The sequence below is a fragment of the Varanus komodoensis genome, unplaced genomic scaffold, assembly GCF_004798865.1.
Source record: "Varanus komodoensis strain SLA01 unplaced genomic scaffold, ASM479886v1 scaffold51, whole genome shotgun sequence".
Lineage (NCBI taxonomy): Eukaryota > Metazoa > Chordata > Lepidosauria > Squamata > Varanidae > Varanus > Varanus komodoensis.
Window position 1 is genome coordinate 5,804,501 of NW_025336100.1, and position 13,019 is coordinate 5,817,519.

The 13,019-nt window shown below is 40.9% G+C and overlaps 1 protein-coding gene across 3 annotated transcripts in view; it reads right to left on the minus strand.

The window, feature by feature from the left end:
• Window positions 1–13,019, minus strand: part of TANC2 (tetratricopeptide repeat, ankyrin repeat and coiled-coil containing 2) — a 331,148-nt gene that overhangs the window by 279,529 nt on the left and 38,600 nt on the right. For all 3 annotated transcript variants that reach the window (XM_044447243.1, XM_044447244.1, XM_044447242.1), the window contains exon 2: window positions 8,146–8,243. In XM_044447243.1, the coding sequence (XP_044303178.1) occupies window positions 8,146–8,212 (67 nt within the window). In that variant the 5' untranslated portion in view covers window positions 8,213–8,243. The remainder of the gene's footprint in view (window positions 1–8,145; window positions 8,244–13,019) is intronic.

The window sequence follows — 13,019 nt, forward strand, 5'->3', positions numbered from 1 at the left end:
GTCAGCTACCATCCCATCCAAACCATTCAATCAGAAAGTTATCCAGTTTATAAAATTTGTTATAAATTACAACATTGCTTTGGTTTAGGATGGTAATCACAGACATTTGTAAAAAATATAATTTCTTTAACAATTATTTAAATTGCTTATAGTAAGCCTTCCATCTTTGAGTAAATTCTTTAACTGGTCTTCTGTTGATATAATTAGTTAACTTTGCCATTGTTGCATACTCCACAATCTTGTTTTTCCAGTCTTCGACAACTGGACAATCTTCAGCTTTCCATTTTGAAGCAATTAGTATTCTTGCCACTGTTATATTTAAATATAAGTCTTTCATAATCTTTGGAATATTCTCTGGCACAATACTCAATAACATGTTCTTAGCATTCACTGGAAAGTGAATTTTAAGTATTTTCTGCATCTCAGCATGTATCTGCTTCCAAAATCTTTTAATTCTATCATACGTCCACCATATGTGGCAAAATGTTTCCTCTATCTGTTTACATTCCAACAATTTCCATTATCTTTTCCACTTTCTGTGTATCATTTGGGGTAATATACCACTAGAAGTACATCTTATGCCAATGTTCTCTTAGTGCGTGACATGCAGTGAATTTTATATCCTTCGTCCATAATACTTCTCATTGACAGGGCAATATTTCTTCAAGTTTCTGAATCCAACCCTTCACACATATTTTAACTCATTGAGTCTCAGTATCATATTTAAGCAATTGTTTATACATTCATCCTAGGAGATTGTCTGTTTGATGTTTAATTATAATTTGAAAATCCATCAGATTTCTTATTATGTCTTTTCCTGTTTGGATTTCCTTTTTTAATCTTGAGGCCAGCTGATGATAAAAGAACCATTCTATGTTTTTTCATTAATCATTTAGTTCTTGCTATGACTTAATTTACCCTTGTTGGTCAACCATGTCTCCATATGTTATAAGAGCATTGTTTTTCCAAGGATGTTTTCCACAATATGCTGTTGGAGACATTAAAGGAGAGGTTGGAGGACTAATTCATCTTCTCATAAAAAATGTTATTCTATTAAACCATCTCTAAATGCATGACTATTATTTGGAGTCAATACTTCTTAATAGATCCTTTGGTCCATAATTGATTGTGTATTCTTTCTTCAAGATCTACTATTTCCAATTTCATTAATCTTCCATTAAAATTAAAAATCCAGTCTGTAATCCATACTAGGCCAGCCATGTGATAGTATAATTTAATGTTAGGTACTGCAAGGCCTCCTCTGTCTTTTTCCATCCTAAGCCTTAAATCTAAGCCTTGGGATTTTTTTCCATTCCAGATAAAAACATTCAATTGCCTCTGTCAATTTTGTAAAACTTTTCCCTGTGTTGTAATTGGTAAAGTAAGGTTGCTTACTTATAACTGTGATTCTTCAAGTGGTCATCTGTGGATTCCCACATATGGGTGCTACACCTACACAGTGTCTCCAATTCAGGAAGATTCTCCTAGTTGAGCCTAGAACTTTTGGCTACAGTCCCACCCCCTTCCCTTAGTATAAATAGGTGGGGCTCCTGCCATACCCTCAATTTACCTGGCTGCCCTACAGTTAGAAGCAAAAGCTCAGTAACCACCAAAATGGGGCCAGCTGATCGCAGCAGGTGCAGCACCATATGTGTGAATGCACAGATGACCACTCGAACAATGACATTTACAGATAAGCAACCTTACTTTCTTCCATGTGGTCTCTGTGCATCACACATATGGGTGAATTGCAAGCTTACTGAACTTGGAGGTAGGAGGGGTCATCACTGGAGAATGGAGGACAGCACAGCATGGTCAAAAGAGCAGTCTTGCCTTGCTTTGACATCAAGTCAGTAGTGTTTAATGAATATTGTTGGTGTTGACCAGGTAGACACTTTGCACAGATCCTTCAGGGGAATGCCCACATGGAGAGCAGTGGAGGTTGCTACAGCTCTAATAGAGAGGGCTTTGGGCTGGTACAATTGCTCTAGATGCACCAATTGGTAGGCTAGCTTTATTATTTCCATGATCCAGTGGGCCAGACTGGACCATCATATGTTCAGCATATGTTATGAACAGTCTTTTAGTCTGTCCTATCAATTTTGTACAGGATCTGCAGAAGGCTAATGCCTGTCATGACCTACCTGGAGCAGGATTCTTCAGACAAGGATTCTTCAGTGAGCCCAGCCACAGCCACAATCAGACACAAAGGTTGTGGCTGCAGATGAATGCCCTCCATTAGGAGCCAGGATTTTAGGGGCATCTCCTGTGGCTCCCCAAGAGCAGGAGGGAACCCACTCTGCAGAAAGGAGGAGGGGTGCATGGCTTTGGTTTCAACAGAAATCTATACACTCTGAAAGGGGAGGTTTCTATGACTTAATTAGCTGGCTGTGCTGAGTTATAGCTGGCTATAAATTAGTTCAGGCAGAGCTCTTCTGTGCGGCAAACACCATCTTTGTTCTGAGACTTTTTAACTGGTATCTAGACTCTTGGCCTGTTTATTCAACATTCGTTTGGACGCGCCCCACCTGACTTGGAGCTTTGGAGACACACTAAGTATACAGCCTTGACCTCTGGACTGAAACTGGCTATTCGTGACAGAGACTGGAGTTTTGTGCACTTGAGGCAGGACATTGCCCTCCCTCTGTATGTATGCACCATTGTTTCAACTGGTGAGGATGGAGCTGAGAAGAAGGCTGGGACTACTGTATCTTGATTTAGATGGAAACATGAGGACACTTTTGAAAAGAAGATGTGATCTAGCCACAGGACCACTTTTTCATTGTGGAAAATCAGGTATAGAGGGTCTACCCAGACAGCACACAGTTGGCTCCAGGCTGATGTGATAGCCACCAGGGAAGAAACTTTCCATGAGAGCAGCCTTAGGTCCATGGTGGTAAGTGGTTCAAAGGAGGGTCTTGTTAAGGTTTGCAGTACAACCGATACACTCCAACTGGGTACTACCATTCAGATGGTAGGATTTAAATTGCACAGTCCTCCTGTTATTATCTGTGAAAGGGGATGAGAAAATACTGAGAAACCATAGATTGGATCTCTTATGGATGAAATTGCAGAGAGGTAGACTTTGATGGAGGAGGGTTTTAAGCCTCTGAGAAGTAAGGCATTAAGGAAGTCCAGAATTTTATTTACTGGACCTTCCATCAGATTGAAGTCATGTTCCTTCACATAATTCTTGAACATGTTCTATTTAATAGAATAGGACTGTTTAGTATTTGGTTGCAACACTGCTTACAATGTCAGATAGACTTGTGGATCTAGATCGGTTCTTGTTATCAAATGATCAACCAAGCCATCAGGTGTAGCATCAGGTGTGCAAAATCTTGCCTCAGTTCTGTGTTATTAAGTCTGGTGTGTTCTGAAGGTACAGAAACGTCCAGTTCAACAGGCAGAGAAGAGACAGAAACCAAGGTTGTCTTGGCCACCAAGGTGTTATAAGATGAAACAAGTTCTGTCCCTTCTGATTTTGTCAATCATTCTCATAATCAGAGGAAAGGGCAGAAACATACAGAAAGTTCCCTTCCATGGATTGAGGAAAGTGTCACCCAGGGTGTTGGGGACAATTCTGGCTCATGAACAGTAAAGCTCTGCACGGCACATTGTTTGCCACCGGAAAAAGGTCAATGGACGGTGTGCTCCAAAGAGCAAAGATGTTGTCCTCGATTACTGGGTTCAGTTCCCACCCATGCATTTGGAATGGTGCTCAGCTGAGGGCATCTACTGTGGTGTTCCAAATCCCTGCCACATGGATGGCAACTAAGGTTATATTCATGTGGATGCACCAGTCCCTTATGAGAATGGTCAACTGAGGCAGAGATGTGGACCTCTTGACACCCTGTTTGTTGAGGTAGAAAACTACAGTGTGTTGTCCGAGGCAACTTGTAGATGTCTGCCATTCAAGATCTGTTGAAAAGAGATCAGTGCCGTGTGAACTGCAAGGAGTTTGAGAAGGTTGAAAGGCCTTCTCTGATCCCATCCAGTCCATAGGCCTTGCAGTTGGTAACTGGCGAGATGCATCCATAGTTACTGCAAGTATCAGTTCTGGTGGTATGAAGGGTTGTACCTAGGTCAAGTTGAGCTCTTGTGTCCACCAGGAAAGGCTCATCCTCACAAACCAGGGGAGTCCCAGAACTTTCCGAAGTGAATTGTGGTTGGGATGGTTCTTCCAAGTGAACCACAATTGGAGTGGTCTTATGTGTAGCCATACATATTGAATTGCTGCTACTGTAGATACCATATGACCCAGAAACTGCTGAACTCTTCAGGCAGTGGAGATCAGTTCGAACTGGAGGTGGTGGGCTGACCTGGTAAGTTGCTGCACACCGTCCAGTGGAAGATTGGATGCTTCTTTAGCCTGGACCTATCAGGCCCCAAAGTATATGATACATTGTGAGGGAACAAGCATAGATTTTTTTATTGTTAATGCACAGTCCAAGTATATGGAAGAGATTGCATGCCATTCAGAGGGAGAGCAGCAGATTGTCCTTGGACAGGGCTAATAGCAACCAGTCATCCAAATAAGGGTAAATTTGGCTGTCCTGCAGCCTCAAGTGGGCACAGACAAAAGCCGTATATTTTATAAAGACTTTTGGTGGTGCTGACAGTCCAAATGGTAGAACCCAAAACTTGGAACCAAGGGTTCCGAACCAATTTGAAATCTTAAGAAATGGCTACAAACTTGGTGGATGGCAATATGGATATATGCATCCTTTAAATCTATTGATACAATCCAGTCCCTTTGTCGCAACAGTGACAAGATGTTTTGTAGGAAGACCATTCGGAAGTTTTTGTTTAGAATAAAGTAGTTGACTCCCAGAAGGTCTAATATCAGATGGAGACCTCCATCCTTCCTCAGGATGATAAATTACCTCAAAGTGGAACCATACCCTACTTCAGATTGGTTGACAGAATGAGACAGATACCCCCCCTTTGCTAGTAAAGTGTTAAATTCCTCTGTGAAGGTTGCAGAAGGAGTTAGGCAGACCATTCCAAGGGGTGGTAAGATCTCAAATTTGATTTGGTATCTGTGTTGTACTATGGAAAGTACCCAAACGGTCCAATGTAATGGCTTCCCAATTAGGAAAATAATCTTTCAGGTGGTCGTCAAATATAGATGTGGGGGACTGGTTCATACTAGCCACCAACACTGCTTCCTTTAGGCATCTAGCCTTTTCTTAGAGGGTTGCTGGAATCGTGTGGTATCTCAGCAGTGTTGTTGGGCCGTGGGTGGCTGCTGCTGTTGTTGGTGCCCAGGAAAACTGAATGGAGCCCTGGTGTGATAGGGCTGGTATTGAATGGGTTGGCTCCATGGCCACTTAGGCGCTCTTCGAGGTTGGAAGGGACTGAATCCCATTCACCTAGCTGTCACCCTGGCTTTCTAAATGGTGTCTAATCACTTGCCCATTCTCAAGTGGAAGAGCTCTTCCCCATGGAACAGCATGTTTTCAATATGTGAGCGGGTCTCTTGTGGAAGACTGGTTGCGTGTAACCATGCATGCCACCTGATTGCCATCACACCAATGAAAACCATTGAGTCACAATTGATGTGGTGGTATGCCATGTTTGTTTGCTGCTTCAACAGCTTTATAGCCTCAGATATAAAGACTCTGGAGAGTTCCTGTTGTTGCTCAGAAGGCAAGTCCAGCAGAGCTTACATCTTCTGCCAGAGAAAAACCTGGTACCATCATGGCTTCGTAATTCAAGATGCAGAGGCCCAGGCCTATGGCAGAGTAAAAACACCTTGTCATCCTGTCCAACCAGTAACCTCCTTGATCAGTCGGAGTGGAGTGCTCTCTCTGAAAGGTGGTGAAAAACACAGGGTACATGCCTTTTCCCCTGAACATGCCATTGAGTCTCTGGCAGGCCAGATGAAGCTGTGCTGGTTGCTATCAAGTGTCTTTCATGGCATGGACCAGCATTGGCAGAAAAGGTATAGCTACAACATATACAGTACAGGGTTCAGTGTAGGTTCGGGGAGCTGCTGGGTTTGAAAGCCAAGTGATGGTGCCATCTGAAGGACTTGCTCCAAGAACCAACCTAGATCTTCTCCTGGAGATCTTATGCCCTGGGAGGAGTCAACATTCTCTGGCAAAGTGGAGACTGGTTCCTCAGACATTGGCTATGAGTCAGAATTAGAGGCAAACTTCATTGGACTGGAGGATGTCAGGACAGCAGGTGGTGAGGGAAGCCTTTGGGTTCCACAGTAGGTGTGTGGCAGAATTGATAATCAGCCAGAATTGGTTCCGGAACCAGGTGGTGGTTGGATTGTGCAGGAATCCAATGTTCCCTCAGTCAAGCACAGGTTGGTGGCCACATATAACAGTGTCACTCTGAAACATGTCCCCATGGTTATCCAGAGAAATAATGCTCAGTGTATGTCAGAGGTGAACCCCAGTATGCATCTTGTACATAGGGGAGGAACAGTCAATTTGAAGTGCTCAACCAGACAATGAAATGAAATTGTCTGGGCGAGATGGATTGGTAGGTTAATAGAGGCATTGGAGGCAGCATTGGTGGTTCCCTGTCCCAGCATGGTGTATTTACTGATTGGCATAAGAAGTGATCCAAGCAATGGAGATGGAGATGGTGAGTCTTGTATCTCTCCTTCAAAGGAGGTTGGGGCAACCTGAAATGCATATTTTGGTTCCCTATCTACACTGGCGTCATTGCTTCCAACTACTATCACAGCAGCTATCCTTCACTTTCAAATATTGCATTTTCTAATATTCATCCTTATAGAATACTTCTTCAAACAAGTTTGTCATCCTTTTATCTTTTTTCATATACTTCCTTCATACCACTAATAGTAATTGCTTTGTTTGTGTTTCTTTTGCAGCATTTCCCAATTTGTTCATTATAAATCTCACCTGAAAGAAGCCACAATACATCTATCTGTAGTTAAAAGCTATAAAGCTGAACCTTAAAAAAAACACAACTGTCAAATACAGAAGTTCACAAATCTGGCAATCCTTGATAGTAAAGTTTGTCATGCCATTCAGCTTGACTATTCCTCAAAGGGGAAAGAAAGATTCTTCATTGTGGTAACACGCTACTTTAAAAGTTTAGCACAGAATCCAGTAAGACAAGTGGGAAACCACTAAATCTCACAGATTCAGGACTTGGAGTAAGTGGGAAACCTTTAACTCTACCATATTATTCTATTTCATTTTCATTTGTGGAATCTGATTACCCATTTCCTAGAAATTATAGGTCACAAGTTGGATTTCCAAAATACCAAATATAAGGCATACTGACGTTGTGTAAAATGAAACCATCACAACTTGTCAGGATTCAAATAGAAATTACCCAGACAGTCTATCGAAAACTTTTTTATACTGTGTAACAGAACTTTTTTTCTTTTATTAAAAAATTATAGCAGAAACATTATGTAACTAAAGTACAAGGGTTGTCAATCACAGGAACTTAAGTTCATTTGCAGCTCAGTCCTATATTCATCTACCCAAAATTAAGTCACATTGGGCTTAATAGGTTCCACTTCCAAATCAGAGTGAATCGAATTGCATTCTTAATATATATCTGAATTCTTATGTTCCTCTTCTATTCTTTTCCAGCTCTTATTCAGCCTAGCAGGGCCAAAGCTCTGGTGGCAAAAACAGTAAAAACAACATTTCTAACTTGTCCGAGATCTTGCACTAAGAAAAGCAACTACATTAGTTTGCTGACTTGTGAACCATGGAACTTCACTTGAGACAACTAAAATACACCAGATGGCTGTATGCATCATCATCATCATACGTGCACACTTTGTCTTTCTTTAATTTGCAAGGAATGCAAGGCTCAAAATTCTTCTCCTCTCCATTTTACCCTCAAAACAACAATTCTGTGAGGTAGGTTAGGCTGAGAGTGCATGACTGGCTCAAGTCACCCAGTGAATACCTTAAATGAGTATGAATTAGAATTCGGATCACCTGAGTTTCAGCCCAACTCTATATCCACATGTTGACTCACATTCTGCTGTATGTGTGGGAAAGCACAATTTAGTTCAGAAACCTAAACTGTAAAAGGAGTCCCATGCAAGAGAGTGCCTCAGCTTGCAGCAAGCCTCTACAAGAAATTTTATTGGTGGAATAAAGTATAATGCATCAAGACACTCTTTTCTTCACTTACCACTGGATCTGTTTTTCCGATTTGATTTTCCACCTGTAAGAAGCATCTTGAGACTGTTCCGAAACATGGCTGCTCTGGTCTATTCGACACCTCTAAAGCTGCATAAATTAAAAAAAAAATCAATTAACTAATTAGTAAAATACCAAGCTCTCAAACTATCACACAAAGTTTAAAAAGTGCAGATGTTCTATTCTGGGCTCAAACAAACTGACTGGGCCTCAGCACATATTTCAGAATTCTGGTCTCGCCTACTTAATATTCTGCGACAAAATGTTTTCATGGGTAAAATTAACAATGCAGCCCCCATGTTGATGCAATCTAGAATTCAGAACTTTATTGCAAAAGAGACCTTGACATGCAAAAGGAACCAAGAGTACCAAACAAACAAATGTAAGAAGCTAATAATGTAAAAAGTATATTTTGAGATGCACTAGTGGAAGAGGCTCAGAAATCTTAGAGGATGTTTTTGGACACACATACATTCAATGGCAGTCGATTAGTTATATTATTTACTAATATAGCTCCATTAACCAATTTCTGTGTAAATTTAAAAACCCATGGATCAAATTGTATACAACCACCACCATAAAATCCTATGTAATTTGTCCAGGGGTTTCTTGCCTATCAGTGTAAATTTAAAATAAAATAATCTCAGCAACACCAGGTAGACTATCAAAATTTGGAGGGTTGGCTGAATATGACTTTTTGGAGTGCATTTTTGATATCCTTGGATAAATCTTAAAAAAAAACTAGTAATCCAAAGTTTCTATGGTGTTAAGGGTGAAAAATTTCATTAATTTATTCATATTACTTTTAACCTGAACTCATGTAGCTGATCTGATTTGAACTCTTGTATCTTGTTTTATATTGTATTTTTGTATATTTATGTATTTATTCATTTATTAGATTTCTAACATGGCTCCCTGGGCCGGTTACAACAATACAGAACCATATAAGAATATAAAAACAACTAAAAACACCACAATCAATAAACAATGAAAGTGCACCCACCAGAACTCATGATTTCATAAAAGCCATATCCCATTCTTTTAAAATACCATTAAAAACCAATTTAATTATTAAAATACCAGTCTTTGCCTGGCACTGAAAAGAATATAAAGATGGCGCCAGCCAAACTTCTCTGGGGAGCTCATTCCAAAGGCAAAGGCCAGGTAGGTTCATACAGAAAGAGGTGTTCCTTTATATACCTTGGCCCCAAACAGTTTAGGGCTTGAAACACTAACATTACCACCTTGAATTGGGTCCATAACACAACTGGGAGCAAGTGGAGATGGTAGAGGACTGGCTTTATATGATCATATTTGCCAGCCCTTGTTAGCAGTCTGGCTGCCCTATTCTGGACCAAAGTTTCCGGACCATCTTCAAGGGAAGCCCCATGTGAAGTGCACTGTAATAGTTCAAGCAAGAGGTTACCAGTACGTAGATAACTGTTGTCAGGTCCTGTCTGTCCAGATATGGCTGCAGCTGATGAATCAGCCTCAGCACTCCTGGACACAGAAGGTGCTCCTGGACACAGAATACACCTGGAATTCCAGAGACAATTCAGGATCCAGGAACACCCTCAAGCTGTAAACCCTGTCCCTTAGGGGGAGTGTGACCCCATCAAGGACAGGTAAGAGGTCAGGAATGGAAGAAAAAATGACTCAAGCAATACTATGATGCCAAAAATTGGTTTATTAAAAATAAAAATATCAGGAAGTTGATCAGACAATTGACTAGATGGCCAACATACACATCAAAGAGACTATGTAATTGGAAGTAAGAGATAAAGGAGCTCTGATCTCACCACCAGAACAAGTACAGGAGCAGATTGTGATACTGACCATGACCTAGTAATGCCAAAATTCAGTGTAAAGACAGTCCACAAACAGAAAGATCAACCCAAAATTTAAATAACATTCCTGAGGAATTTAAAAACATATTTGCATTAATTGGTCATAAACTATCAGAACTGTGGACTGGGGGTTGTGTGAGAAATCCACTTTGGACTCCCAGATTCTGACCCACTTTGTAGCAAGCCAGACTGTGAGTTCCAGGTGAGCACACCAAGGGTTTGTGCAGTGCTTGCCAGGAATCAAGCTCCACCTGCTGCCAATCCTGCTGTGTGAGGCCACAAAAACAACAATGAAAGAGGAAAACAAATCTTGCCGAGCTAATTTGGTCTCATTTTTTTTATTTGGGTCACCTCTCTGATGGACTATGGGAATTCTGTGGACAAAATACATCTTGAAGTCAGTAATTTTTTTTAACAGAGTATGTATGGCATTCTGATCAGCAAACTGGCTAAACGTGGGCTAAATGCAACAGTTGGACCCACAGTTGGCTTCACAATTAGACTTGGAGAGTGCTCATCAATAGCATCCTTTCTGACTAGGGAGATGTAACAAGTGGGACGCTTCAGGGCTCTTCAACATTTTTATTAAAGATTTGGATGAGGAGGTGCAGGATGCTGATCACCATGCAGATGGCACAAGATTGGGTAGAAGAGCGAATACTCTGTAAGACAGAAACGGAACTCAAAGTGATATTGATAGGCTGTAAAACTAGGCTGAAAGCAACAAGGTGAAATTCAATGAGGATAAATGTCAATTCTAAACCTAGGAAAATGGAACTGAAACAGAAGGTACTTAATTCAACAATACTACAAGTGAGAAGAATTTTGTAGATTACAAGCTGAATACAAACAACAGTGCAAAATGTTTACAAAAATAATGTTTCCCCTCTATTTGGTGCTAGTTAGCCCACATCTTCAATATTGTGTTCTGGGCACAGCATTTTAAGAACAGAATGTAGACAAGCTGGCAGGAATTCAGAGGAGGAGAACAAGGATGATCAGGGTCTGGAAATAAAGCCCTCTGAGCAGAGATTGAAAGATTTGGACATGTTTACCTTAGAAAGAGAAGTTGGGAGAGGTATGATATGAGCTTTTTAAATACCTTAAACAGTGTCACACAAAGGAGGACTAACAGCTCTTTTTAGTAATGCAAGAATGCCAGACACAGAATATTGGGCTTAAGTTACAGAAAGCAAGTTTCTGACTGGACAACAGGAAAAACTCCTGACTGGCACAGCAATATGGCAATCGAACCAATTACCTAGGGAGGTTGTGGGCTCTCCCACCTTGGAGGTGCTCAAGAGGCAGCTGGACAGTCATTTATCAGGGATGCTTTAATTTCGTGTCCAGCACCGAGCAGAGGGCTGGAACTGATAACCTATGAGTGTATGAGTCTAAAATACCTCTTCCAGAAGATGAAAGAAATCAAAAGGAAATTCATACGTATATTAGGAATTCTCAGAGACCAATAGGCAGACATACTATCTAAACTACCATAAAAGTAAGTTGGAACATTATACAAAAAACATACAGAAGGTATAAAAGGATAACCCACCAAAGTGCACAGAGATTCCCACAACTCTGTTCAGCTGATTAGCAATGCAACCAACTAAGAAGCACACTGAATGCCCCACTGCTCAGTTGTTTCTAATGCTAATCAGTTGGGCAGCATGGATGGGAGTTGGCAAAGTGGCTTTGAAGCAGGAAGGGGTCTCATGAGCCAAATGAAATTGGCCAAGAACTGCATGCAGCCTGCATATTCACAGAAACATAGCAAGTCAGAAGGGACCTCCTGGGCCATCTATTCTGACCCCCAGCACAAGTTGGATGCACTCTTATAATGTCCAACAAGTGGTTGGGTCCAATCTTTCCCTGAAAGCTCTCACTGATGGGGCCTCCATTACCTTCTGTAGAAGCCCATTCCATATCCTATTTATGTCATAAGAAGCAACATAAGCCTTTTTCCATTCAGTTCCTTCTTAACACTTCAGAGAAGACATAGAACAGATGTAGTAATGTATGAAAAGGAATTGTGTGACTATACAAACGCTCAACAGACACCATTGTAGCTAATTAAGCTACTGTCTACATATAAAAGATTAGCAAACAGAAACCTGGAAGAAGATATATTGTGCTCATAGGAAGAAACGGAGGGGGGGGAGAGGGAGAGAACAAGAACTGTTTGTTATTTGAAGGACACTTATTTGAAACTAAGGCTGCAACAGCAATACAAATGTAGTATTGTGGGGAAACAGAAGAACATGAGTTAGACAAGGAAATAACATTTTGAAGAAATTTATTATTCCTTCTGTACAGAATATCTAGAAATTTACATCATAAATCAACTCCCCAAAATTTACTATCTTGATCAAATTATTCTTCACAACTCACCATAACTTCTGTATTACATCCAAAATAAACCATCTTTACACAACTCCCTGCTCTTAGATGCACACCTTAACAGGGTGAGGAGGTTTGAGGCTGTCACCAAAGCTGAGTGCAATGGTGCCACGAGGCCAGAATGTCCCCCTTATTTGGTCTTCAAGAGGGATCACCCAAGGTGGAATGGTCAAAGCAGAGACACCAAACTAAAATGCAGCCCCTCTTCAGGAGGAATGATCAAATTAACAGAAGAGAATGGGTTTCTCTTTTGAAGATAGGATGTTGTTTTCAGTCAAACACAAAGGATTTTACTAAGAAATGACAAATTCAGAAGAAATGGTGTAGCTCTAATACTGAGGAAAGAGGCTAACATGCAAAATCCAGCTGAATGGTATCTATCAGAATTTATAGAAAACCTATGAACATAACTATCAATCAAGTCCACAATCCAATAACAGATGCTGAAGAAGAATAACACAAACCTTTTATGCAAGTGTTCAAGAAGAAGTTGATAACATATCAAGACATGTTGCGCCCCTTAAGATCTGCAGGAGAGACTCTGCTCCGGGAACCCTCCCTGAAGGAGGTAAAGATGGTCCCCACCTGGAGAAGGGTCTTTTCTGTGGTGGCACCCAGA